The sequence below is a fragment of the Colletotrichum destructivum genome, chromosome 2 (assembly GCF_034447905.1).
Source record: "Colletotrichum destructivum chromosome 2, complete sequence".
Lineage (NCBI taxonomy): Eukaryota > Fungi > Ascomycota > Sordariomycetes > Glomerellales > Glomerellaceae > Colletotrichum > Colletotrichum destructivum.
Window position 1 is genome coordinate 3,656,732 of NC_085897.1, and position 26,366 is coordinate 3,683,097.

Below are 26,366 nucleotides of genomic sequence, written 5' to 3' on the forward strand. Positions count from 1 at the left end.
GCACCCGCCCTCCACCCCTTCCCTTTTCCTTCCAGCTTCTGCCACACTTGGAATTCAGTTCTCTTTTCCACTCTTCCTCAACTTCAACTTCACCAGCCAGACTTCGCCCCGCCACGGCGTTTCCGCGCACATCCAATTCCCCAGAAAGTGCCTTGCGCTGTCGCCATTGAGATTGCTTGCGTCAGCCATTCTTCCATTCGACCGTTGTTGCCTCCGCCACATTCTGTCGCGACTCGTCCGCTCGTCCCGTCACTCTTCGGGGACCTGAGCCCGTCCACCAAAGGAACCGCCACGTGTGGCTGAACGACTCGAAGCTCCCATGAATCGTCGTTAACCATCAACAACGACGAAGCAGTCGCATCGAAGCTTCTATTTTCGATTAACAAAAAAACCTCAATCAGCACGTTTGATGCTTTCGTCTGCCCATGGCCTCGGATAACGGTCCTATCGCGACCGAAGCCCCTCTTCTGGCAGCGGCGACGCCCGTCGCATCAGACGTTTTCGCGCTTGGAGATCCTGCTCGCACCAAGTCGCTCAAGAGGGTGCGCGAATCCACGCCGTCATCGCCAACGTCTGTCATTGACACTGCAGTTGACGGCGCCCTCCCCGCGGCCGCTCCCTCTACCGACTATCCCTCTCCCACGAAGTCTGCTCGCTTTGCCTTGACGTCGTCACGCCGCTCACCGACGCCTTTGACAGCTGCGGCCGCCCTCGAGGCTCTCGAAGAGGAACGCAGGCGCGAACTGCGCCTGAACCCGCCTGCATCAAGTGACAACCCCGGCCACTCGGTCCTATCTGTCCTCGCCGGCACTGTTGCTGCCATGAGCCGGGCCGACGAAGCGCCACAAGCTCCCACGGCTCCCATGGAAGCCTCTTCAAAGGCACCTGAGGCCGTGATACCACCGCAGGCCAGTGATGCGCCAGCAGAGGCCTCGCAGATGAGCCCGCAGAGCGTGACGAGCGCAGCTAGCATCGCAGGCGCTCTTGTGACGGCTAGCCCCGGTCCAATGGAAATTGATACCAAGAGCAACGAGCAACCTTTGCAACTAGAGGCACAGCAACAGCACACATACCAACACCAACACCAGTACCAAGACCAGCATCCGTCAGAGCACCAGCCAGAGCACCAGCCAGAGCACCAGCCAGAGCACCAGCCAGAGCATCAGCCAGAGCATCAGCCGGAACACCAGCCGGAACACCAGCCACCGCACCAGCAGCACCAGGCAGAGCACCAGGCAGAGCATCTGACGGAGCATCCGCCGGAGCATCCGCCGGAGCATCCGCCGCAGCCGTCGCACCCAGCCCCAGTTCACGATGAAAAGAATCCGCCTGGATCACTATCGTACCCTGGATCGCTTCAAGCCGCTGCTATGATGCCCGCACCACCCACGCGCGGCATGAGCTTCCCTATGCCGTCGCCTGGCCACGACTCTCCCACCCAGTCGGGTAAGAAACACAAGTGCCCATTCTGCGAGACCGAGTTCACACGTCATCACAACTTAAAGAGCCATCTCCTCACGCATAGCCAGGAGAAGCCTTATATCTGCCAAGAGTGCAACATGCGGTTTCGGCGTCTCCATGATCTGAAGCGTCACAGCAAACTCCACACCGGCGAGAAACCTCACATATGTCCCAAGTGCGATCGCAAGTTTGCCCGGGGCGATGCGCTGGCCCGACACAGCAAAGGTGCCGGTGGTTGTGCTGGCCGCCGCTCCAGCATGGGTAGTTTTGCCGAGACAGACGACATGGATGGTCCAAGTCTGCATGACGGCGATGACTCGATGGCCGGCATAGTCTATGGCAATGAAGAAGATATGACGGAAGAGGATAGACGTTTGAGTCTACCGAGCATCAAAGCTCAGCATGTTGCGGGAGGGCAGGGAAGTGTTGATGGGTACAACGCTCATTCTAGGACCTACCCGCCAGCAGGCCCTCGACCTGGGACAGGTGGGCTTTACCCGCCAAATGTTGATCGCGGCGCGACAGGTTCAAACACATCTCCGAGCATGCCCAACAGCATTGCCGGCGCTCACACGTCGAACACAAGTGTGTCGTCGGTGCCTGTGGGCGGCGCTTCCGTCTATTCACAAAGTGGCATGACAGAAAGTCCGAAGCCTCTAAGCCCAGGGCACGATGCAAACAACATTGCGAGACAACGTTCGCCCAGTCTCACCCAGCAATTCCAACAGCAACATTATGGCCGTAGGCCTTCGGATAGGCACACTCCACCAGGTATGCTCTGCCGATTGCTTGATATTTTCCTTTGGCCTGTACTGATCTCATACTGTAGCATTCGCTGCCTCCGCAGCACAAGCTGGCGCGGCCTCGGCGGCCGCCGCTCATGCCCGTGGCTCAAGTGGAACGCAATCCGGAAGTGGGACTGAAAACGGCGGCAACATGTTTGCTACCGACCCCGGTGTATGGGCGTACATTCAAAGTCTCGAAGACAAGGTCAAACAATTGTCGGACAAGGTCACGGCGTTTGAGAAAGCGGAGAGCGCGAAGCAGGCACAAATTGGCCTGCTCACGAGTGAAGTCACTGGGCTCAAGAAACAGCTAGAGGCCCGTGATGTCGAAGCGACGGAAGTCAAAGCATAAAGCAGTACACGCAGGTACAGATGACGGCAATTGCCAGCCATCTGCGCAACCTATCACCTATGTAACAATGACTAAATGCTTCTGGCGGGGGCACGGCGGAATGAGTAGTCCTATGCGGCGGCAGGAGGACAAGTTGGCGTTTTCACTCATTGTCGGCGTCTTGATTTCTCGTCCCTCTTTTCATTTCACCCATTTCTCTGTCCCTCTCACCCGCAGCTTGCAGGATGACATCCGTCACCGGGGAAGGCGTTTCAAGGGGCATTAACACCTAGATGTGCGGCGGTGGATACTGGCACGGAAAAAGTAACTGGCTTGAGAGGCATGCGTGGCTTCATCCGGACGTGGTAGATTCCTGGTCGTTTGCACACAATGCGGTGGCAAGGCCGAAATTTATCATTATGGATATTCCCTCTTCTGGTGGTTTCCTGGAGGATCTTAACATTGGGCCATTGACTTCCCCCTATATGTATTATAGCGCTCGCTGCAGAAATTCTAGCCTCATGGCTCTCTGTCCTCCTGGACAGGAGACAAAATAGTGGAATTCACCTGTCTGTAAGGACCAACTCAGAATGCATACGCCCATGGCAGTGATGTTTGGTTCGTGTCTGTCCGGCCACCGGTGACAAGAGACATGCACACTTGGTTCTGAGCTTGTGACTATGGATTTAGAGAGTCGAGTAGAGGCACAACTATGTTGCAATCGGAGGAGCCCTCCGTTGATCCAGCGCGGCAAGTCGGTCTCATAATATTGTATATCTGACGGAAGAAATACATCACTTTTGGCGAATGGGCTGGATATCCGTGTCGAGGTCCGCTCACCAATCCGACGACGCAATCTGTCTTTTCGTTTCCCACCACGTCGCCACCATAGACTTCAACTACTCAGGACCGTAGACGGAAGTTCCTAGTATGACAACAAAATATCTTTGCCCGCAACTCTAACTACATCCGAGGAGAAGAGAAGCTTAGTGGAAGAGGGAGGTTGTTCATCCGTGTTGAGTCGACGTGCGCCGTCGGCGTTGTATGCTAACGGGCTAGCACTGAAGCCAGAAATATCCCTCTTCTCGCAAAATCCAGACAACAGCTCCGCAGGTTATAGAGAGCAGGTACGGCTCGTAGCATAGCCTCTTACCGTCGTCCGAGTCGCCGATAGAACGTATGGCCCGGGTACTGCACCAACAACTGCGGTCCCGTCCCGTGAAGCGCTAAAATGCCCCGACGCAGAGGCCCAAGGAGAACGCGGCCGAGGGGGACCGGGAACCAAGCAACTCGATGTTTTGTTTTGTGCAAACGATCGAGCGCGTTCCGCTAGTATGGGCCAGGTGCACGTTGGGAGTGTTTCCATCCCAGGGGCGGGCAGCATAACAGGTTCTTGAGATGACGGGGGTTTAGGCATCGCCGAGGGTCGGAATCACGAAATTCACTGCAGGAGACATTGGTGTTGAGAAATTGCCGACCAGCTTGAGATGTAAACCCAATCGGCCGCTGAGTGACCACCCTAACGTGAAGTGGGGGGTCGGAGTGGGCGAAGACCGCTGTCGGTGGACTAACTTGTTGGTGATACGTAGGCCCGACGAATGGCATTTCGGGGCGGATGAGGGGGAGAGGCCTTGTTCGGCAAGGCTCGTGACATGACTCTCTCCCTCCGCCACATGCCTCGTCTGGAGGGGTCTCTCCCATGTCTGTCGAGGACTCGAGAACGATAACCCGCGCAGGCCTGGACCCAGAAAGCTTTCGATGTTTCAACGTTTCAGGTGGAAAAGCAGTGGCGGCTGCGTATGCGCGGCCATTGCTTTTCACATTAGTGCAGATCGATCGTATCTTCCGAAATTGGGGAGTGGATTTGTGGACGTCATGGCCGAAATGAGATAAGTGAGAATGGCACGACCGAATACGTAGGCGGGACGCAACGGCCAGACGATCTTGCGTCTCAGTTGCAGAGACTCCTGATGGCCAGACCGCATCTTTTCCCTCTCGAATCCCCATCCTAGTGCCTCGGCCGATGGTCGAGTGCTCTAGCCGTGATCAAAGCTTGATTGGATATCCATGCTTCGTTGTTCACTTGCCTTGGCGACTTTTTACAAGTACACCACGATGCTGTTGACGGGCGGGGAAACATGGGCCGCGAAGGCGTCGTAAACAATAGCCAGCGGGTATCGGGTGACAACGGGTAACGCTGTCCAAACCATTTGGTTTGGTCCTAGCAGTGAACCGATTTCCCCGTGATTGGTCGCTTGTCCAGTGCTGAGAAGGAAGTGGTATGTTTTACTGCGTAATTTTGGTGGCTTCTATTGTTATTGTCTGGGTGTTTTGTGGCTTGCTCAACTGCAACACGCTGGGAAACATTTTGCGTATTCTGTTGGCGAAATTAGCAAAAGCCCGGCGACCAGCCTAAATTCCTCTCTTCCCCACTCCTGTATTTCTGTGAAAGTCTGGAGGGCATTGGGCCGTTGGCTGACTGGTACCGTTGCAGTCGTTGATAAGATTGGTCGCCAGAGTCGCTTGCTGAATCACAAGGGAGCTCGAAAATGAGGCAGCGGAATGTAGGCTGTGTTGTTTACATCGCATAGGCAAAGAGGGTACCTGTGTGCTTCGACATACTGACGCTGGCCGCAGTATGGAACACGAGACTGAAAGTGCGTTGCAACCTGCGCCAGCATCGACTCGTCCAAGGATTCTCCAGACGCTCCAGACCGGACCGGATAGCTTTGACGTGCGTGTATGGATACGTGCGCAGAAAAGGTTCATCGCGAATCTGCTCTCAGCCCTTGTTTGACGGCGCTTGCAGACCCGCGAGCCTCCTGACGGTGAAGAATAGGGGGCGACCGGGGTTCACAGTGACATGCGTCCCTGTGGTCATTGTCAACGGTCACGTTAGCCGAAGCTCGTATGAGTACTTGGCTCGGTGTCAAGCGCGCTGCGGCAGAGCGTTTTGGAAAGCCGAAATCGAATGATGAATGGCTGAAAAGGGACCGAATCGTAAGGAACCATGGTTAGCCGAACAGGGTCCAGCTGTCGGGTATTGTTTCCCTTGAGCGAGTAGGATGTGAAGTGACGACGACTTGCGACAAAATGACGGCGGGCAAGCAACGTGAATAGACTCATGTAACTTTTGAGTAAAGGCGGCTGAAGATTGTCTATGGTTGATTGCTGAGGAATATCGAGATTGAGCAGAGCTGTCAAACGGCCTGTCCATGGTTGGCAGCAGCGGGGATTGGTTTCCTACTGCAGGGTTCTCAAATTGTGCCAAGGATATCTGATTCGACAATAGAAGGTCCAGGGGGGCTTGAACAAGACAAACGCGGAATATAGAGCCGTCAATGAACACGGCGACAGGCTGGCAGGGTTGCATCGAGACAGGGTCCGAGGGGACCCAGTTAGTAGCCGACTTCAATGGCGGTGATGATCGTCATTCGGCCGACCAGGCTTGTCTGCATTTGCCTATGGACCGTTGGACGGCATGCCAGCAAACTGTTGTCGTTGCTGTTGCTGTTGCTGTTGTTGTGTCGCCGATCTTGTCCATTTTATGTGCTTCATCCCTCGGGACCAATCCGTTTTTCCGTGTGAAGAAGAGAGCCAAGTGCATAGTGTAAGGGAGAAAGGGGGGACGATGAGGCATAAGACGACGGTCTGGATGACGAGTACTTTTCTTCCTTCATTTTCGACTTCTATTTGTGTGTGTTTCCAGCATGGAACAAGCTTGGAATGAATTGGAGTCCCTGGGCAGAGAGAAAAGAAGAGGATCGGATGGCAGCAATGGAAGGACCGGCACGAAGGCGTGGAAGGGGATGTCCGTGGGAGCACCTTGTAGGCAAGTGCCACTCACAAGATTGGAGTTCGCAAGTAAGGTAGAATACATAATTTCACAATTCGAGGCGCGAGCAGCATCCTCGCCTACATACCCAGGTAAGTACCTATAACGGGTCTGGAGCCTATCTGACCTACCTCCTGATGTAGAGTCGTAACGCTGAAGATGCCTTTTGTTCGCCCAGGCTGTAGGTAAACGGTAATGCAGTCTCTAGGATCACACGACACCCACGCCACTTGCTGGCTGCGTTTCCCGTTGTCCTCGTACGACAGAGGCTGCATAGGGAAACGAGGGGGATTAACGCCTTCTGGGTCCGCTCATCTCATCCATGATCCCCCAGGCTTACTAGGATGCCATCCCATCCCCATGAGAGATTGCAGCTGTCGAGCGCACCGCTGCGTGCTGCGCCGTGGGTGCCGTGGGCAAGAGAAGCCCCTGGCCTTTCCTGCCCTGCACGTGGATGTCAACGCAAATAACTGGTCCCAGGAGAGGAACCACCCAATTTTAATACCGCGCTAGCCTCTGTTAGGCAAACATCCCCCTTTCCTTTCCTTCCCCTTCCGGGGAGGCGCGCCTAGTGTGGTGTACCCTACACGTACTGCACCGCTACGGCGCACTACTGTGCTACTGCGTCAGCCGTTGGAGGGCCCTCACCGTTCCTGCAGCGGACCGTTCTCTTTCTGATAATAGCGCCTGTGATATGGCCTTGGGCCTTGGACGGCCCCGGTGGCTTGGACGGTCTGGTACCTGTTGTACCTGGCATTCCTAATTTCCCAGGGGGGTCCACGGAATGGCCTCTTCACCCTGCCTTCCTCCACCTCGCCCTCTCCTTCTCCCTCTTTTCACCTCCTCCTAGCCATCGAGCTCTTCACTCTCGTTCACCGTGTTGATTCATCCAACTAGAGAGTTCGCTCTCACTTACACTCTTTTGAATCCGAATCAACCTTCATTCGTTATCCTACAATCACCTATACGACTTCCGTTTCGATTCCTATCCCAACGACAATTCTAATCGAAATACATACCACGGGTTCTTGACTTCAACCAATTCATCGCGAGAGAATACGGGTGAGTCTATGCCGCCGGAGGCCCCCTCCCCCCCAATTGAGTACACAACGCAAACAATCGAGTACAATATCACAAGTATGGAAGGTCGCAAGCTTGCGCAACGCCAAACACACAAAATGTGTCTCCGCCTCGATCTGTGTCATGGAAACGTTGCCGCTGTCATGTTGTTGCGCAGAATCGGACAGACATGTTGCGTTGTGAAGCGTCCTCGTCTACTACAACCACTTGCAAAATGGATACCAAGGCGCGCTAACATGCAATACCTCTAGAACACATATAAGAATATACACGATGAGGTCCATTGTCAGTCTCGCCATCGCTGCATCCCTTGCCGCGGGTGTTGTTGCTCAACCCCACAACCACCGCCATCGCCATGTCAAAAGGGACGGCGCTTCGCCCATTGACAAGCGAGACCCCGATGTCGTTGTCGTGTACGAGGCCGGCCCGACAGTGACCGCCTATGAGCTGGGAGGAAAGCCCGTCACCGAAGAGGAAGCCAAGAAGGGCATTGAAGATGGCCTGTTCGTTGTCATCGGCGAGACCACGCCCACTTCGAGCCCTCTGCCGCCTGCTTCGACGTCCAAGGCCCCCAAGCCTTCCACCTCCAAGGACGCCCAATTCTTCGAGATCAAGGCTAACAAGCCCACCACCTCGTCGACCCCGACTCCCACCCCGACGCCGACACCTACGCCGACTCCCACCCCGACGCCCTCTTCGTCGTCCCAGGCCCCTCCTGCCTCAACCAAGTCCTCGAGCGGAGGCTCTAGCAGCTCTGGCGGCAAGGGTGTCGACTCGGAGTTCCCTAGCGGCAAGATTCCTTGCTCCAGTTTCCCCTCGGACTATGGCGCGGTTCCTGTCGACTACCTCGGCACCAGCGGCTGGACTGGCATCCAGAGAACTCCCAACTACAGCCTTGGTGACGCGGTCATCTCATTTATTGAGACCGCCATCTCGGGCGACGGCGGATGCACCAAGAACTCTTTCTGTTCGTACGCCTGCCCCGTTGGCTACCAGAAGACCCAGTGGCCCTCGGCCCAGGGCTCGACCAAGCAGTCGATTGGTGGGCTGTACTGCAACAGCAACGGCTACCTGGAGCTCACCCGTGAGAAGAAGAAGACTCTTTGCGAGCAGGGCGCCGGTGGTGTCACTGTTCAGAACGACCTTGACCAGCAGGTCAGCGTTTGCCGTACCGACTACCCCGGTAACGAGGCCATGGTCATTGCTACTGTTCCTCAACCCGGCCAGTCATTGCCCTTGACCAACCCTATCTCCTCTGACTACTACGTCTGGAACGACAGCCCGACCACCGCCCAGTATTACGTCAACAAGGCTGGCTACAGCGTGGAGGACTCATGTGTGTGGAAGAGCTCCAAGGACCCTCTTGGCGCTGGCAACTGGGCCCCCGTCAACGTTGGTGTTGGCAAGAGCTCCGACGGTAACACTTACATCTCCATCTTCCCCAACACGCCAACTTCGACCGCCAAACTCGACTTCAACATTGAGATCATTGGGGACGTTAACAGCAAGTGCGCGCTTGTTGATGGCTCCTACACTGGAGGTGGTTCTGGCTGTACTGTGAGTTTACGTGTCTCTATTTTGCCTGCCCGCATGCCCTACTGACACACGCTATAGACCGCCATATCCGGCAGCGGAAAGGCTGTCATCCGATTCTTCAAGTAGACATCTCACGACCAGATAACATCTGGCGTGGGTTCTGGGCCTTTGTTTTTCGTGAAATCCTCTGGAAAATCAACGGATTGGCACCATGTCTGCCACTGACGGACTGACCGATTTCCGCTCACGATCTGCGATGGCCGTTTTCTAATTTGTGTGCAATATATCCATGCCGTGGAGACGCTTGGAGAGGAAGAGTTGGAGCGGTGGAAAGTCGGAGTCAACAACTGAGGGCGACAACGGCCTGAGGGCTCAACCGGAACTACCTTGGATTCAAGACGGGTCGAAGCAGGCATCTCCTCTCTATCGGCAACACTGGGGCCCATGTCACCTCGAGCCACGTTCTGCGACGACGGCCTTACGATTATGAGGCGTTTTCTTTCGCGGGGAGGCACCGACATGTGCTGTGGAGGAACCGACCGACGAACTTGATAGGATGCTAGAGATGATGAATACTCGACTCGGGTAGTTTGCATAAGAATGGACGGGAAATTGGGAAAGGGCAGAGATTGAACGGCAGGCCCTAGCCGGCACATTGTCACCTTGACGCATCGTTTCCTTTGTCTACCGCTGTTTGCCCCGCCATGATGCTTGTATTGTTTTCGCGGGCGGCCTCGCCGTGGCTGATTGAAGCCCGCGGGCGTTGGGGGCACCCTTATAGCCGCTTCGTGTATTGTCGACGCAACGTTAGTATTTAATTTATTGCTCACGATCAGCTTACCCGGTTAGCCCGCGTCGCATCGAACTCGAACATAGCCGTAGTTTTGGAGGCTGAGCTGCGGCAGGCTCAGCGTTTTCATCCAGGCTCGAGGTTGGAAATCCCGGGGCGACGAGTCGGACGTCGCCGGTTAGCAGCCACTGCAAACCGCAAACCGCCGATGCCGACGCCGACCAAGCCGGAGGGGGCCACCATCCATGAGCGCGCTCCTGCAAGCGGTAAGGAGGCGAATGTAGAGACGGATGTGTGTGTGGGAAGTGCTTTTCCTCCTGCGCGTGATGTTCTATACAACCGACCGATCCTGACCATGAGCTGAGTGGTCTATCCATCTCCAAAATTGGCCGTAGGCAAATGGTGACGGGCCGTTGTGCGGGACGATAGGGGCGCTGTATCGGCTCACGCCAATCCGGTCAAAGGTGGTTCTTGTTCCATTCTCTCGTTTCTCCGACGCTCCGGCCCTTACACACTTTTGCACCTCCCCGGCGACCTGACATGGAAAGGACGACATTGTCGCCGAGTTTCCGTCGAGCTCTCGGCGGGAGACGACGCGCCAAGGGGCAGCAAGCAAGGGTACCCCCCTTGTTCTCTTCTAATTCTTCTCTTCCTCTTCACTCGGCATCCGGCAGCTAACAACTGGACTTTCGGAAGATTTTTCGCTACCTCTCTCACCAGAACGATAGATGGCATTCAATCTCCCATCTCGTTTTTTCGGTGTCCGCTTACTCAGAACGGTCTCCATACCTCCAATTCCGGTATCTCTCTAAACAAAGCTCTCCTCGAGAGCTGATCGGGCGCTCTCGCAGCCGGCCGCGCTGGGTTAGAGGTTGGTCAGGTGCATGTGCCTCCCAAGGAAAGCGGACCACATGACAGACCAATCTCTTCATCCGTTCTTCATCCATCCATGCCAAATGCAAGTCCCATCCTGCCCTCCTAGCCTCTCGTTCGGATAGGACAAGGGCCATCTCCACCAGCATGCGAGGGGCGGGACACGGCCAAGTCAAGCAAGCCAAAGGCGGGGTGTGCCGGTGAGGTAAGAAAAATATTAAGGGAAAGCCCGAGAGCATGCAGCAATTGGATTTTCTGATGACGCCTTGGTCCATTGTCATTCGGTTGCATATTCCCTCTTCTTACTTTCTCATCCTGGACTGCTGGACGGGTGTTTCTCGACTTGCTCTGCGTTGCATCGAATCCGTGCTTTTTTCATATACCCGTCCCCATCTCCGTTGCCCTCTCCTGGGTCTTAACAACCTCCAGAGTCCCCCACCCATCCACCCAGTGCCTCCTCACATCGCCACCCTGTCGCCTCTTCAACCCGCGAGTTCTTCTACTTGAACCTCCACTCCTATCTTGGCTTTTTTGTGTCTTTCTCCGTTACGCATCGTCGTTCACTCGCACATAGAACACCCCATCTTTCTTTCCTATTTTTTCTCCTGCTCCATCTCGACGTTGATCGCGGGCTCCCTGTCTCTCCTCAGCTTTCCAAGGTTGGCATCAATCTGTCCTGCGCGGATTCATTCCGCTGCCGAAGCTGGACGTTGCAGACAGAAAGAAAATAACGTCCAGCAAGCGTCGCTTCTGGTCGACAGATAAGACAGACAGACAGACATCCTTATCTTGACGACATTGCCTGCCCTGCGTCATATCACACACAACCAATCCCGGCTCGTCAACCACTATCGACGGTTTCCCATTGGCGAGTCACAGACCGTTCGCCAGGTAGTCCTCTTTAACTCAGTCCCACCTTACAAGCCTCAATAGACCTCGTTTTTGGTCGACTTCCTTGGCAACTTCATCCAAGACAATAGTGTAGAGGCAACCATCAACCGGTCTCTTTCGGTTTTGGTACCCAGGCCTTCTATAAACTCCCAGAAGCTGCCATCATGTCATTGAACCGCGTAGCATCGGTGGAGACGTTCCAGTTCGTTCCTCAAGCGCAGGGCTCGAGACGAGGCAGCGACGCCTCGAGTGTGAGAGCTGGAAGGCTGACCTTTAACCCCCTGCCTGACGAGTGGGATCCCGCGGCAAACAAGCTCGACACCGTTCTCGCTGTCGGCGCTTTCCAAGTTCCGCAATGGAAGAGAATCCGTAAGCCGTCCTCCCCCTATCGCCGGCCACTCATCACTCCAAAATGAAAAATTCAAGCAAAAAAAGCGGCCGGCGGTATACTTTACTTTCTGAGCCCGCTATACACGAAGTTACTAACACAGCACATAGTCCAAGTCATTGTGGCAGTAGTATACTGCCTCTTCGGTGCCGGCGTTGCTTTTGGCTTCGCAGCACTGAAGCCGGTTCTCAAGCGCGAAGGTGCCTACAGCGACATATGCTCGGCTGACGACCCGCGCTCGGCCCCGGACGACACCTGCGTCGAGATTCACCTCAACCTGATGTTCACGGTGGCAGCCGTCGGCACCAATATCGCGGCTCTGCCCGTTGGTGCCCTGCTTGACCACGCGGGTCCTCGTGTTTGCGGCCTCGTGGGCAGCCTCTTTCTGATCGTGGGCTCGCTTCTGATGGCATATGCCAAAAGCCTGCCTTTCGATGGTTTCCTTGTCGGATACCTCGCACTTGCTCTCGGCGGTCCGTTCACCTATATTTCGTCTTTTCAGCTGTCCAATGCCTTCCCCAAGCATTCTGGGCTTATCCTCGCACTCTTGACGGGGGCCTTCGACGCCTCTAGCGCCCTGTTCTTGGTCTACCGCCTCATTTACCAGGCGACCGAGGGAGCCTTTGGCCACGAAGGATTCTTCAAAGCTTACCTGGTTGTCCCGTTCCTCATCATCGTTGCCCAGTTTGTGTTGATGCCCAAGCAGTCGTACAAGACGGTGGGAGAGTTAGTTGAGCTTCAAGTGGAGACGGCGGCGGCCAACGACGCCGACCCCGAGCTGTACGACGATCAGGTCGACGAGAACACCGCGCTCTTGCGTGAAGAGCGCCGCCACCGCGAGATCGTCGTCGCCGACATCGAGCAGCTTCTGGGCACCCAAAAGGCGGACAAGCAGAGCCGCAAAGAAGAGGAGAAGAAAAACGAGACATCGGGTGTCTGGGGCGTGATGCACAATCGCACCGCCCTGCGGCAGATTGCCTCGCCGTGGTTCATCCTCATCTGCATGTTCACCGTCATCCAGATGCTTCGCATCAACTACTTCGTCGCCACAATCCGCGCCCAGTACGAGGTCATCTTTGGCGACCACAACAAGGCCGTCGAGGTCAACAACTTCTTCGACGTCGCCCTGCCTGTGGGGGGCATCCTCTCCATCCCCTTCATCGGTGCGCTTCTCGACCACACCAGCACCGTCACCGTACTCGCCGCCCTCGTCACCATCGCGACCACCATCGGTGTCCTGGGCGTCATAAACAACACGTGGGCAGCCTACATCCAGATATGTCTCTTTGTGCTGTACCGCCCCTTCTACTACACTGCCGTCTCTGACTACAGCGCCAAGGTGTTTGGCTTCGAGACCTTTGGTACCGTATACGGCACCATCATCTGCCTGTCAGGCCTCTTCAACTTCCTTCAGTCCGGGCTCGACGTTTTGTTCCACCAGACGTTTGGCGGCGACCCTGTGCCGGTCAACGTCATTCTGCTCTCTGCCGGCTTCGCCGTGGGCGTCATGCTGGTTGGTTATGTGGCGCTGAAGGCTCGGAGGCTGAAGCGCAAGATGCTGGAGCAGGAGGCCGAGGCTGTGGCCGGATTCCACAACTAAAAATGCGCGAGGGTTGTCGGTTTCTTTTTTTTTATCTGCCCTAGTTCGCATGAGCCACGTATCGGCTGGTGACTAGTTGTATCCTTGCCGGCGCTACTTATGTTCCATGGAATAGGCCCGCACGGCGCTGTGGGATCTCCGTCGTTGTCGAAACATCAGATGTTGATCTCGTGCATATTTGCCATACGGTACATAAAGAATACGATTACAATAATTGAATCTTCCCCTCGAACCATGACTCATCCTTCTTTTGGTGTTTTCCTTTGACGACGTCCTTTTGGCACAAAAGTCGCAACTTCCCATGATCGTAACTATCCGTCCACGCCGCTCACCTCATTCGCTCCACAATCGGCGTCTCGAACCTCCCGCCCGTCCTCCCCAGCCCGCAGAACTGGCCCCACCCGTCGACCTGCTCACTTGCGTGCTTCAGCACCTCACTGAATCCCTCGTTGCCATTCTTGTCCACGCAAAAGTGGTCGTAATCCGCCTGGTCGATGTCCATGTCGTCCCGGACGCTCGTCGGGTACTCGATTTGGAACACGGGCTTCCCCGCCTCGACGATGACAATCTTCCCGGCCGACTGATTCCGGGGTCAGTAACCATGGAGGACGACGGAAAGGCCCAGGACAACAGGGAAAGGGGGGGGATGTGTGTTCAGTGAACCAATTCACCTTCAGATTCGGGATGATATTGTCGTAGTCTACCGCGTGCTGCAGGTCAATGTCCCAAACGACTGCCTCAGCGGGCGTGACGTCGGCTACCATGTTGACCTTGATGGGCTGGTGCAGAACAATTTGGAAGCTCACGCCGGGTTTTCACCTGCTCCAGTCTACGGCGCGGAGCGAGAGGCCGCCGAACGTCGCGAGGCCGAGTATGCCGGCGGGGGCCAGGGACAAGAGGGCGAGTCGTGAGAGTGTCATTCCGAGTAAAGGACGATCAAGTGGCTCACTAGGGGCTAGGATTGGAACACTTTGACGTTGTCGAACGCTATGGACAGGCTCGCCAGGGCAAGGACACCAAGGATTATCTTATATACCTCATGATGGCTTAGACGAACATTCGGGGTTCTTTAGCGCGAGGTGGGTTTCCGAGAATAAAGTGGCACCTCCCTCGGACAGGGAGAATCGGAAGTGTGTGATGTCCTTGAGGAAATGGGCCAAAGATGGACAAGGGGCGGGTTAAGGCTCCTCCTCTCAGACAGGCCGCAATCATGTTAGCTTGGTCGTATGGGAGGGACACCATTGCTGACCGGGAACCACACCTGATCTGCGAGAGACTCAAGGCAAGAGAGTGGGGTCGCATCTTCTCGTACTAGAAATCGAATATCTGACGTCGTGTCACATAGTTGATTCGCCGTATTTTAGCATTGTTACGATGTCACACTCAACTCCATATTGTCCCCTTGCCTTGCCTTGAGAACCCACGCCATTTGCATGCAGTCTTGCCCAGGAAGACGCGGCACTGGTCACTGGGGGCCAACCAAATCTCAACTCCTCTCTCTACTGGGCGTCTTCTATGTCGCCCCCCCCTAAAGATGATGGTCATCCGCATGATTCGATGCGGATTAAGCTGAAGGGTGTTTGCTGCCTCGGCGGTCCCTATTGAACTGTTCAAAGACTGTCCGATCCAGATGTATGCACGCTGAGAAAGGGAGGTACGTGGCTAGAGGCGGCAGAGACGGCGTCCTTGGCAGACGAACAACGTCGGGTTGGATTGCGCTTCTCTTAAATGTTGTACTGCAACGATGCAAGACGGCCATGGGAAATGCAATACGGCGGGAGCTCGGTCGTTTCCGAACCAAACATGCCAAGACGTTTTCGCCCCTGGTGTGACGGACGTCAATCTCTACATTAGCCTGCCTCATGGCGAGTAGTTTTTCACTGCCGGGCCGGGCCAGATTGCTTTGTTTTGAATGTGATGGTATTTTCTGTCTGAGTGACCGAACCCTCCGGTATCATTCCCATTCCGCAAACGCCGCCCTAAATAGCACAGTACATTGGTGGTCCTACGCCCAAGATAGCCAACTCTTCATCAGTACTCCATGGCATGCCCAACGGCCTCCTCGCGCTGTTTTCTGACAGCATCGTTCTCGGCTTCGCGCTGCTCCTTAAGTTTCGCTTCGACGTCGTCTCTGAGGCCGCCCAAGTCGGGCGGAATGGTCTGATATTGAACGCTCGGGGCTGCTTGGACAAACCTAAGCTGTTCTGTAACATGTTGGAGCACATCGTCGAGGCGCTTCCGCGTGTTCCTATTCACGCGTGGCTCTCCAAGAATCTGTTCCAATGTCGGGAACAACTCCTCATATCTGAATTGATCCCTCCAAGGGGCGTGCGATGGGATAATGGGGTCGATCTTTTCTTGGCAGCCGATGGCGATGCTCGTCTCGAAAGCCCAGGCGCGGGCCACGTTTCTAGGCGTGTATCCGCCGCCGCCGAAGAGAATCATGGGTATACCAAATGACTTGCAAAATTCGACACATGCGCCGTGGCCTTGAACCTGGAGATTAAATCGCCCAAGACGGTCGCCGGCGAGTGAATCGGCGCCGCACTGCAGAGCGATGGCGCTGGGCCGGAACTTCTCCATGCATTTGCCAATTACGTTCTCAAAGAGCCAATTGTACTGGTCATCGGTGATGCCGTCGTTAAGGGGAACATTGATGGCATGGTGCGCTCCGGGATTGTGCTCGTTCTTAGGACCATTATCATCCAGTCCACCGGTGCCGGGGAAAAAATTGAGGGGATCGTATTTGTGGAAAGAGACCGTCATGACACGGTCCGTGGAATAGAAGGCCTCCTCCACGCCGTCTCCATGGTGCACATCAATATCGATGTAGAGGACGCGGGGAAAACAACGCAGCAGCTGCAGGATGGCCAAGACGATGTCGTTGATGTAGCAGAATCCAGACGCCTCGGCCTTTTTGGCGTGATGCAGACCGCCTCCCCATGAAACGGCAATGTCGGACTGGTTGGAGCAGATCTTTCTCGCGGCGTCGAGAGACCCGCCTGCCGACATGGAGCAGTAGTCGTAGAGGCCCTCGAAGAGAGGACAGTCGGAGCCGCCGAGGTTGAATTTGAGATCGGGATTGGTGTTGTCAACGTCCCTAGGAACAGGCTCCGGCAGCACAGTGCCCAGGAAGTCCAGATAGTCATCGGAATGGAAATCGTTTAGTTCTTCATATGTGGCGGCTCGGGCGATGTAGTTGTCCATGGCGAAGGACATACCGTAAGAGTAGATGAGACTCTTGGAGAGGGTGAGTCTCCAAGGCTTCATGGGATGAGTCTGGCCGAAATGATGCTTCTCCATTTCAGGGTTGCAGTGGAAGGAGACATTGTAGCCCTTCGGCCGTGTGATTCCTGACTCCTCAGCCATGCGCTTGCATTTGGCAAAGTACTTGGCATTGTCGAGCTCGCTAGCCTGATCTAGGGGGATGTATTCCTCGACGATGTCATCTTTGTCGGTTCTGTGTGGCAAATAGTTCGGTTTAGGCACACGGAATCTGTATGCGTCTGTATCCATGGTTACGTGCGACGGGTGTCCCGCCGGGGCGGCCGGGATGAAGCCTGAGAGGGCCCTCGATATGTGTGATGAGGTTGAGTGGAGTTGTGGTCTCGTTGAGTGAGATGAGTTTTGCCCAGTAATTAAGCAGTGAGGCGCGGATTGTGTGAGAATATCGCAAGAATGGACTCGCGCGTTGCCGGTGTTAAATTTGTATTATATAGGATGATTGGTGAAGGTCCGATTACCAAAACTGTCCGCAATTCTGTCTGATGTTGGTTCGAGATGTATGTGGGAGATTTCGTCAAAAGGATGACAGGCCAAAGTTTGAGTCCAGGTGTGGCTGACTACAGGTCAGCCAATGCGGTTCTCGAGCTCAGTGTGGCGCAGTGTTTTCTCGTCTTTTGCGGAAACCCCGAGCGATATGTTCAACATGCCTCACCCCAGGATTAATGGCACCTCTACATTTCAAAGCATTCCTCAGTCTTCAATACCACTTTGCGAAGAGCGAATAGATCTGAATACCAACCTTGGTTGTTCTGGGATCCGAACTTCTCAAAAACCTCACCCACCATTGGGAAGTACAATCTACCCAAGTACCTAGGTACCTGGTAGCTTAGCGATTAAAGGATTGAAGGGAACGTCTCGTTGCTCATTTGTAATATCCACTTTAGTCATATTGACGTCCAATCAAACATCATCCAGGGTGTGTGTGCACTCAGACTGCAAGAGCCTAAGTGTGGCCTGAGAACCGGAGGCTAAAACTGCCGTCTCCGCTTGACTCGTCTTCTCACTCCGTCTGACTGGACGAGCAGCTCCCTCCACTCCGTTCGAACCTCGCAAACTTGCCCACAGCCAAACCCAACGCAACACACACCACCGCCATTGCACAAAACGTGATTCCAGCCTCTTCCACCCCCACCTTCGCGCATCCGAGAGGGAAAAAATTCACGTCCGTCAGGTCAGGTCAGGTCAGGTCGCCTTTCCCAGCAAGGCAATTTTTTACTACTCCGTAAATAAAAAAAACATTCCGGGATCACGAGCAAGGGCCCTTCCGCCGTCTCGATTCGACTCGACTTGACTCGACTCTCCCTCAACTCGCCTCGCCTGGCCGCCTTGGCCTTGCCCACCGCAGCTGGACCAAGAGGGGAAAAGAGAGAGAGAGACAGAGAGACAGAGAGATCGGTCCCAAATCTCTTTAGGTGAGCCAAGCTAGTCACTTCGTTCGTTGCAGAGGATCGTGGCCGGGGTACCTTTTCTCGAAGTCTCCCTTGTCCAAGACTCCTCTGTCATCCGCCTTCAACAGGGCAAGTGCAGCCAAGGCATACATCACCAGTGGCTCTTCGCCTCGTGCCAGCCCACCGACCCCTCGACGGCGGACGTGCCGCGCCGCGCCGCCCCCCGTCATCTTGCGTGCCACTATTCCCACCTGTCGCTGGCCCTTTGCTCTATCATACTCCACATCTGCCTCTACTCTGCTTTGCTCCAATCCCCTTTTACCTTACGTTGTCAATCCTCTTTATCTCGATGACCTTGGTTCACGAGGCCTTCATCACTCCTCACACGTCCCCCCGACCCACTACCAACGCACCCTATCTCGCATTTTCGTCCTCGTTTGCGTCCTCGTCTCTTCGAGCAAGAACACCGTCTTGGCCGCACATTCAACTTGCTCCCGCTTTCTCTCTGTGGTCCCTGCTGAGCATCTTGTCGTCGTATACCTAATCGCCCAGTTGCCTACCTATTCCACAGCGAGCGCTTGCTTTCCCACTCGCAGAGTGCTCGGGAACCCGTCATTAACACAAAATGCCTAGAGACGATTTGTCCATCGACTTCGTCAAAAGGATGCCGACGGCCGAGGCTCTTGACCCGGCCATCATCCTCGACGACTGGCTCAACCGCGTTCAGAACCTTCCCGAAGAGATCCGCTTCCTCCAGGATGAAATCGCCGACAGGGACCGCCAGTACTGCGATTGCGTCAAGTTGATTGAAGATCGTGATGGAAAGATACAGAAATGGATACGGGCCAACGGCAGCCACGAAACGAACCCTCGCGAAGAGACAATGCGGTCCCAGATGCGCGACAACTTTATCCGTGCCGACACGCTGGCTACCGAGAAGATCGCCCTGACACAGAAGTTGCAAATCATCATGGACAAGCACCTGCGGAACCTCGACCAGCATATCAAAATGCTTTACGACCGTGCCGAGCCCGGCTTCAACGACCCTGACGAATGTCCTTCTTTGATCCGGCCGAGCGCGGCAAACCATTCTGCGCCGTCGGGTCGCTCTGTCAACCCTGCGAGCCACCTTGTGGGAACAGCCATTACCGCCACACCTCTGAACCCGATTGTCAACTCCTCAAGTCCCATTACGGCGCGCGTAGGAAACCCGCAGATCCGCAACGCTCAGTCTCAACAACATGCCTCCTCTGCTCCCGCTACGCCTGCTGCAAGCATGATACTCAACCGTCAAGCGCGGGAGAGCTCGGCAGGCCCGGGGGGTGGCGCGCCGAAGAGGGGCCCTCGGTCCATCTCTGGACTGGGCAGCCTCCCCACAACATCAAGTAGTCTGGCGAGGCATTCATCCTTGGGCCCAGGCACACCGAAAGGCGCCACCGGTCCTGGGCCAAACGGTGCTGTACGAGCGGGCAGCGCTGGTCCCAGATCATCATCCACAAAGGCATCAAGCGTGTCGGGCGTGAGAAAGGGTACACCGGGTGTAGCAAGCCGGAAGAAGCCCATCAACGGCAACAAGTCGTCCCTGTCCCGCGTCAAGAAGGCCCCGGGAAGCCGTAACTCACCCGCCTCGACAGCCGATAGCGAGTTGTCAGACGCCGACAGCGGAAGCGGTGATGAAGGCGACCGCACCCGAATAGACCGTGCCAGCGGCACCCCCGCGCGTGACGGCAAGGACGTTGACCACGATGATAGCTTGCTCGATGTTGAGGACGATGAGGCGGGGGACGACAAGAAGTATTGCACCTGCCAAAATGTCAGCTTCGGCGACATGGTGGCGTGCGACAATGAGGATTGCCCCTATGAGTGGTTCCACTGGTCGTGCGTCGGCCTCAAGAGCGAGCCCAACGGCACGTGGTTCTGTCCAGTGTGTACGGAGAATATGGAGAGGGAGAGGCTCCAGAAGAAAAAATAAAGACAATGGTGGGCGATTGTAGCGACTGGAGCATTTATACCCCTTGGAGGCTCAGTGAACGGCGTTTACCTTTTTTTTTTTTTTTTTTTTTTTTGCGTAGTATCATAAAAGAGGCATCTCGTGGGAATCGGGTTCTGGCATTCGAGCATTTCCCACGACTTTCAGTGAATCAATGACAACACCATTTGCCTTCACGAGTATATTGCAATGATGGCTGATCATGAGTGCGAACACATACCGTCAGCAGCTGTCTTATCCAACGATTTTTCCGAAGAAGGGACTCTCGGTAGCAGGGACAGCGCGGCGGTAGCAGTGTCGACGTGCCAAAAGCACCCATTAAACGGAAACCAAAACACCACCAGGTTGAGAGGTAGAATGGTTTCAAAAGCGCACCGGGAGGATGAGGTGTTGTCCTCCCCAAGCCAAAACATGGAAGCCGACACATGCCACCACCTCTGATCAGCAAAAACGGATTCTATCATAGCGTCTGGATGGTTCTGGGCGTCATCGAACCGGCCAATCCCAATGCAGCGTGTGCATATATAAGCTCGAGCATGACGGCTGGGTCTTGCCCCCACGTGGGACGCATTAGGGAGCCTCATTTGATGGTATGGCCTGTTCGTGGTGCACCTCGTGTCTATTCATGGTGGTGGCTTGGGTGATGACATGCATTCATTTGTTTCGTTTCACTGACCATCCCTTGGTAGATAATCAGCGCAAGCTAGGGTCTGCAGCAGATTGCTTGATTAGAACAAGCAGACGGGTCTGGGCAAAGAGTGTGATATCTGTGAGAAGGATGCCCGTTATTGGAAATTGGCGTCAGAGACGCAAATTGCACTAGCAAAACGTGTTAGGTAGGCGAGAGACTTCTCTGTAGTGCAGCAAGACTGTGTTTTGTGTGGCCGGACGGCCACAGGCTTGGCACCTCCAGGGCTCAAGAATATGTTCGGGAAAGCAAAGCCCGGGCGGTGGCCGACAACTCCAGATTTTCGCTGTCTTCCACCGCCGATGAGACGATTGTTTTGGAAAGGTAGTGTAAAGTGCATCCGTCGTCTGAACGACTTTGGCCCACTGCGTAGCAGCATGCAATCAAACTCCCCGACCTGGCGGGATGGATATCGATGGGTCTCCTCTTCTTGGACTGGTTGGGAGTTTGGGACTTGACTAAAACGAGAAGCCAAGTGGGAATTGGCCCACCCGGGGCGCAGATGCCGGCATTCAGGGGGGAAGGCGTTTTTGGTTCAACAACTTGTCAAGAAACTTGTCATGGTTGGACCATCGGTGACCGCGATGAACGAATGTTCGGGAAAGATTCCGAAGAGGGCCGGCTTGGCTGGTCGAGCTGGCTACGAACAACAGGCAGAACCTTAGTGCTGGCTCATGATTGCTCAGCGCAGTGAGCGTTAAACACGGCGATTGAAGATGAGGGAGGGAATAGCCGGTAGGTACGAGCACATTTGCTCCCGATCAATTTAGCGAAGTCGGGAAGTTCAGGGTGGTGGCAAGTTTTGGTGAGTGATATGCGAGAAAAGTGTGTGTGCGGGATAAGTTGCGATGCATAGGCGTCTCCGGCCGGTGGCGGTCAGCTCAACTTGATCACTTCCCTGTGACTCGCTGGAAGGACGTTGGCCGGATGTCGGACCGCACAAGCCCTTTGTCGTACCCTTCCAGAAGAGGTGTTGAAGAAGCGCGCGTTGCTGAAGAATGGCGGCCCCCCAAGGTCTTTCTTGGCCGGCTCTGAGGAGGCATTCACACTGCAACGAGCAGACCGTAAGGATGCCCCGTGGAACGCGAGTGACCTGAGATGTTGTGAGTACCTACCTCAAGTGGGCAAGGTCTCCGTACCTACTACCCAGAGAGGTTGAGCAACGAGGGCCATTGTTGCCATGCCGGGCAACAGCTCATCTTACATCTGGCGGGGATGTTGGGTGGTGGGGTAATGATATTTCAGAATACCCATTCAACGTATCCGTAGCGCAGGCAGTTCGACTCCGCAGTGGATGGAGTCTTGCACTTTTTTTAGTGCACACGATGCTAGGGAGTACTTGTTCCGACAGTCATGCAGAAGACGAAGAAGCAGGCGTGAACTGGATGGAGCTCGAGATCAGGAGAAGCGAGGACGGGGCTCCGTTTTGCTTGAGACGAGCCTTGTGGTCCAGACATGCCCAAGCTGGAACCTCCTTTTCTGGTGTTGCGGAGCCAGTACGTGTATCAAGGCCTTGCAAGCGGGATGGAGTGAAGCGAAAAGAACCATGGTGACTAGCTAGACCATTGATTGCCTGAATGCTTGTACGAACGCTAGGTAGAAATACGGATACCTACCCATTGATGGCTTGGTGGTGTCGCGCTGCAGCCCAAGGTTGACGGCAGGTTGGCCGTTGTCCGTATCTTTTGGGATCTGCATCTCTGGACAGGAAAGGCAGCCCGATGGATAAACAAGAAGATGTCTTGCGGATTGTTGGTTTTCTTCGCCTCTTGCCCCCCCATCCAAGCCAACTGCTGCTGCAGCCGCCGCCTCTCTCGTTTAGGCGTCGCTAGTTTGACGCGCCACAGGGGGTGTTGGGAAAGGCGGTGGCCAGGCTTGTGGAGGGTTGCAGTCGAAAGAGGTGGTGGTGGACTAGGTGATTTGGTTGACTGGAATGGCTCGGGTGGGAGACATCGAGCCGCCATTATTGGCTTCGGGGGACCGACTGGTCGGTCGGTCGGTCGGTCGGTTCTTGTGTGGGAAATGCTTTGGGTCTTCGGGCCAATCCTGGGTCAAGTTGGAGAAATACGAACAGGTTTGCTGGCTGGATATACGCAGCTGTCAAGTAATAATCGGTAGGTAGGCAGGTTTGAAAGAAAGACTGACAAGCAAAGAACGGACAAGGAAGGCGCGCTTCTCCTGCGACAGCCCCTCCATCGTCCCCGTCTCCTCCCCGAGCGCGAACGGGGGAGGGGGGACGACGGGGGAACGAGATAAAATGAAAATTGGCCAAATGCGAATTGCAACAGACTGGGTTCCCACAGTGATATCACCGCTATAAAGCCAATTCCCCCATCCACCCTCCTGACCGTAGATGATCCTCTCGACGGTTCTCCTTTTTTCCCTCTCACTCTATTCTCTCCTCTACATACAATTGACCAGCTTACACTCGCTCGTTGCTTGTTGAGATTGCTGTCTTCGCCATTGCTGTAAGTACCATCCACGTCCGATTCCTCTCCCCCCGTTCTTCGCCATATCGTCGATCACCGCATCTCGTCTGCACATGTTTTGCTCCAACCGGAGGTTGAAGCAGAAGTGGCATCAGCTCTCTCGTCCTGGTTCCGAAGCACCTCACTTAGCGCCCTACGCCGTCCCCAAGCTCCTGTTTCGCCCGGCACCTTATCCTGTACCTTACCTTGTCTATCTTCTCGCTCACCAAATCACATGGAGAAGCTCACAAATTACGTCAGGCTACACACCTGAGCAACCAGCAATCTTTCCACCGCGAATCCTTCGGTAATTTCCCCTGTCAACAAAGGCACTACACTATACTACCCCGCCGTCTCGAGCCTGCCCACCTGTTTTATTTTCTCCCCTCCTTTTTCACACACTCTTCCCAACACCTGTAACAAACAAGAATACTTTTCAGAACGAGGTCGCCTTTGCAATTGCTGACGCGCGCGTGGCAAATACAGTTCCATTCCATACATCGCGGAATCCTCTCGACTTCGTTCACAATGGCTCAAGCAATCAAGAGCGCTCTCCCCACTCACCTGAAGTCCCCTCTGGGCGGCCAAGGCAAGAGTGACGAGGAGTTTAGCTCCCGTCATCACGGCAAGACGAGGTCTCACATGGTACATACTCCTGAATCCCTCTCGCCTTGTCATCTACCCCGAACGAGGCCATTTCAGATCTGCGGCCGGCGTCTCGTCCGCACCTGGACAGGTTGCTGTGCGAGACTTTCTGCAGTGTAACCGCCAAAAGTGCTTGCTTGCGAGTCCATCAACGGCATTTGGTCCCGGCCCTCAGAACGTTTGGCCATTCGGGTATCATTTGCTGGTTCCGTAAGGATGATGGGAGCACTCGCAGCCCAGCAGCAGGCGCCCCCTATCTACAACCTCTTGGGTAGACCAATCAGGGGAAGCAGCATCAAGCTGGGCCATTTTACTCCGCTGCATTTCACTAGACGATGGCTTCAGGGTGCACCTCTGCCACACTCATAACGTCTTCCTCCTGAGGCGTCATTTTCTGCACAAGCAAGATGCTAACACTCCCTGAAGGCTTTCGAGAACACCTCCACCAGCGTCGCCGCTGCCCAGATGCGCAATGCCCTCACTCAGCTCTCCGAGACCGTCTCGGACCCTGAGCAGAAGAAGGTCAGTAGTAAAATCACCTAGCCTAACTCATCAAGCATCACTCCTGACGGCAATCGCCCTATAGCTCTTCGAGACTGAGATGGACAACTTCTTTGCCCTCTTCCGCCGCTATCTGAACGACAAGGCCAAGGGAAACGCTGTGTAGGTCTACACAAAAACAAAAATGGACAAAACCGAGCTTGAGGCTAACGAGGACATAGCGACTGGGACCGCATTGCCCCTCCCGCCCAGGGCCAGGTTGTCGACTACGAGGACCTCGCCAACTCGGAGTCCGTTCAGTTCCTCAACAAGCTGGCCGTCTTGAAGCTCAACGGTGGTCTTGGTACCTCCATGGGTTGCGTCGGTCCCAAGTCCGTCATCGAGGTCCGTGATGGCATGTCCTTCCTCGACCTGTCCGTCCGCCAGATCGAGTACCTCAACCGCACCTACGACGTCAACGTCCCCTTCATCCTCATGAACTCGTTCAACACCGACGAGGACACGGCCTCCATCATCAAGAAGTACGAGGGCCACAACGTCGACATCCTTACCTTCAACCAGTCCAGATACCCCAGAATCCTGAAGGACTCCCTCCTGCCCGTTCCCAAGAAATACGACTCGTCCATCAACGACTGGTACCCCCCCGGTCACGGTGACGTTTTCGAGTCGCTGTACAACTCTGGCATTCTCGACAAGCTCATTGAGCGTGGTATTGAGGTTGTCTTCCTTTCCAACGTCGACAACCTCGGCGCCGTCGTCGATCTCCGCATCCTCCAGCACATGGTCGAGACCGAGTCGGAGTACATTATGGAGTTGACCAACAAGACCAAGGCCGACGTCAAGGGTGGTACTATCATCGACTACGAGGGCTCGGTCCGTCTTCTCGAGATCGCCCAGGTGCCCAAGGAGCACGTCAACGAGTTCAAGTCCATCAAGAAGTTCAAGTACTTCAACACCAACAACATCTGGCTGAACCTCAAGGCCATCAAGCGCGTCGTTGAGAACGACGAGCTCGAGATGGAGATCATTCCTAATGGAAAGACTATCCCTGGCGACAAGAAGGGCGAGTCAGACATTTCCATCATCCAGCTCGAGACCGCCGTCGGCGCCGCCATCCGTCACTTCAAGAACGCCCACGGCGTCAATGTCCCTCGTCGCCGCTTCTTGCCTGTCAAGACATGCTCTGACCTGATGCTCGTCAAGTCTGATCTCTACACCGTCAAGCACGGCCAACTCCAAATGAGCTCCAGCCGTTTCGGTGACGCTCCTCTCATCAAGCTGGGCAGCGACTTCAAGAAGGTCTCGGACTTCCAGAAGCACATCCCCTCCATCCCCAAGATCATCGAGCTGGACCACCTCACCATCACAGGTGCTGTCAACCTCGGCCGCGGTGTGACGCTCAAGGGCACTGTCATTATTGTTGCTACGGAAGGCAGCACTATTGATGTGCCTCCTGGATCCATCCTCGAGAACGTTGTTGTGCAGGGTAGCCTGCGTCTGCTTGAGCACTAAGCGGCTCTAGTGGATATTGTATTTTGAGTAAATGTAAGGCACGTGTCGAACGATGCCTCGTAGCATCCTGGGACGACCAACTGGAAGCGCAAGGGGATGATGGAAACCAAAATCCAGGCCCCCACCACCAAAAGGCGGCTTCTGCATGTCTGTGGCAGTAGTAAAACGAAGTCGATAGTATTTTAATAAGGCAACACTGCGTGTTTTTTCGTCGAGCTCGAATGATCAATTGATTGGATGTGGAGTGTCGAGGTAAACTGCTTGGCCGTTAATGTGTAACCAGACCGGTCGGCGGAACCTTCAACCTGCAGTTCCGTGT

At 55.0% G+C, this 26,366-nt stretch overlaps 10 protein-coding genes across 10 annotated transcripts; 5 read left to right on the forward strand and 5 right to left on the reverse strand.

Annotated features, from left to right (window-relative positions):
• The first annotated feature begins 46 nt into the window (after positions 1 to 46).
• Positions 47 to 3,164, forward strand: CDEST_03314 (Putative Zinc finger C2H2-type). The gene is made up of 2 exons (XM_062919473.1): positions 47 to 2,232; positions 2,291 to 3,164. Exons 1-2 carry the CDS (start codon positions 426 to 428, stop codon positions 2,596 to 2,598), a joined length of 2,115 nt encoding a protein of 704 aa, XP_062775524.1. The 5' UTR covers positions 47 to 425; the 3' UTR covers positions 2,599 to 3,164.
• Positions 3,165 to 3,359: 195 nt separating this feature from the next.
• Positions 3,360 to 4,000, reverse strand: CDEST_03315 (uncharacterized protein). The gene has a single exon (XM_062919474.1). The coding sequence runs from the start codon at positions 3,992 to 3,994 to the stop codon at positions 3,692 to 3,694; it is 303 nt and encodes a 100-aa protein (XP_062775525.1). The 5' UTR covers positions 3,995 to 4,000; the 3' UTR covers positions 3,360 to 3,691.
• Positions 4,001 to 7,181: 3,181 nt separating this feature from the next.
• CDEST_03316 (Putative SUN family protein) lies at positions 7,182 to 9,876 on the forward strand. The gene is made up of 3 exons (XM_062919475.1): positions 7,182 to 7,474; positions 7,744 to 9,049; positions 9,107 to 9,876. The coding sequence occupies exons 2-3, from the start codon at positions 7,766 to 7,768 to the stop codon at positions 9,152 to 9,154; spliced, it is 1,332 nt and encodes a 443-aa protein (XP_062775526.1). The 5' UTR covers positions 7,182 to 7,474; positions 7,744 to 7,765; the 3' UTR covers positions 9,155 to 9,876.
• On the reverse strand, positions 9,157 to 9,869 carry CDEST_03317 (uncharacterized protein). Its single transcript, XM_062919476.1, has one exon. It carries the CDS (start codon positions 9,682 to 9,684, stop codon positions 9,160 to 9,162), a length of 525 nt encoding a protein of 174 aa, XP_062775527.1. The 5' UTR covers positions 9,685 to 9,869; the 3' UTR covers positions 9,157 to 9,159.
• Positions 9,877 to 10,602: 726 nt separating the features above from the next.
• Positions 10,603 to 13,678, forward strand: CDEST_03318 (Putative major facilitator superfamily, MFS transporter superfamily). The gene is made up of 2 exons (XM_062919477.1): positions 10,603 to 11,951; positions 12,081 to 13,678. The coding sequence occupies exons 1-2, from the start codon at positions 11,747 to 11,749 to the stop codon at positions 13,568 to 13,570; spliced, it is 1,695 nt and encodes a 564-aa protein (XP_062775528.1). The 5' UTR covers positions 10,603 to 11,746; the 3' UTR covers positions 13,571 to 13,678.
• Position 13,679: 1 nt separating this feature from the next.
• On the reverse strand, positions 13,680 to 14,754 carry CDEST_03319 (uncharacterized protein). The gene is made up of 2 exons (XM_062919478.1): positions 14,242 to 14,754; positions 13,680 to 14,150 (listed from the first exon to the last, which is right to left on the reverse strand). Exons 1-2 carry the CDS (start codon positions 14,332 to 14,334, stop codon positions 13,899 to 13,901), a joined length of 345 nt encoding a protein of 114 aa, XP_062775529.1. The 5' UTR covers positions 14,335 to 14,754; the 3' UTR covers positions 13,680 to 13,898.
• Positions 14,755 to 15,480: 726 nt separating this feature from the next.
• Positions 15,481 to 17,330, reverse strand: CDEST_03320 (Putative histone deacetylase family, Ureohydrolase domain superfamily). Its single transcript, XM_062919479.1, has one exon. The coding sequence runs from the start codon at positions 17,084 to 17,086 to the stop codon at positions 15,602 to 15,604; it is 1,485 nt and encodes a 494-aa protein (XP_062775530.1). The 5' UTR covers positions 17,087 to 17,330; the 3' UTR covers positions 15,481 to 15,601.
• Positions 17,331 to 18,868: 1,538 nt separating this feature from the next.
• Positions 18,869 to 20,215, forward strand: CDEST_03321 (Putative inhibitor of growth histone-binding protein; the record flags this gene model as incomplete). The annotated part of the gene is made up of 1 exon (XM_062919480.1): positions 18,869 to 20,215. One exon carries the CDS (start codon positions 18,869 to 18,871, stop codon positions 20,213 to 20,215), a length of 1,347 nt encoding a protein of 448 aa, XP_062775531.1.
• Positions 20,216 to 21,958: 1,743 nt separating this feature from the next.
• On the reverse strand, positions 21,959 to 23,157 carry CDEST_03322 (uncharacterized protein). Its single transcript, XM_062919481.1, has one exon. It carries the CDS (start codon positions 22,883 to 22,885, stop codon positions 22,514 to 22,516), a length of 372 nt encoding a protein of 123 aa, XP_062775532.1. The 5' UTR covers positions 22,886 to 23,157; the 3' UTR covers positions 21,959 to 22,513.
• Positions 23,158 to 23,224: 67 nt separating this feature from the next.
• On the forward strand, positions 23,225 to 26,257 carry CDEST_03323 (Putative UDPGP family, nucleotide-diphospho-sugar transferase). The gene is made up of 6 exons (XM_062919482.1): positions 23,225 to 23,389; positions 23,651 to 23,696; positions 23,876 to 24,034; positions 24,461 to 24,556; positions 24,621 to 24,697; positions 24,757 to 26,257. Exons 3-6 carry the CDS (start codon positions 23,918 to 23,920, stop codon positions 26,045 to 26,047), a joined length of 1,581 nt encoding a protein of 526 aa, XP_062775533.1. The 5' UTR covers positions 23,225 to 23,389; positions 23,651 to 23,696; positions 23,876 to 23,917; the 3' UTR covers positions 26,048 to 26,257.
• The last annotated feature ends 109 nt before the right edge of the window (positions 26,258 to 26,366 follow it).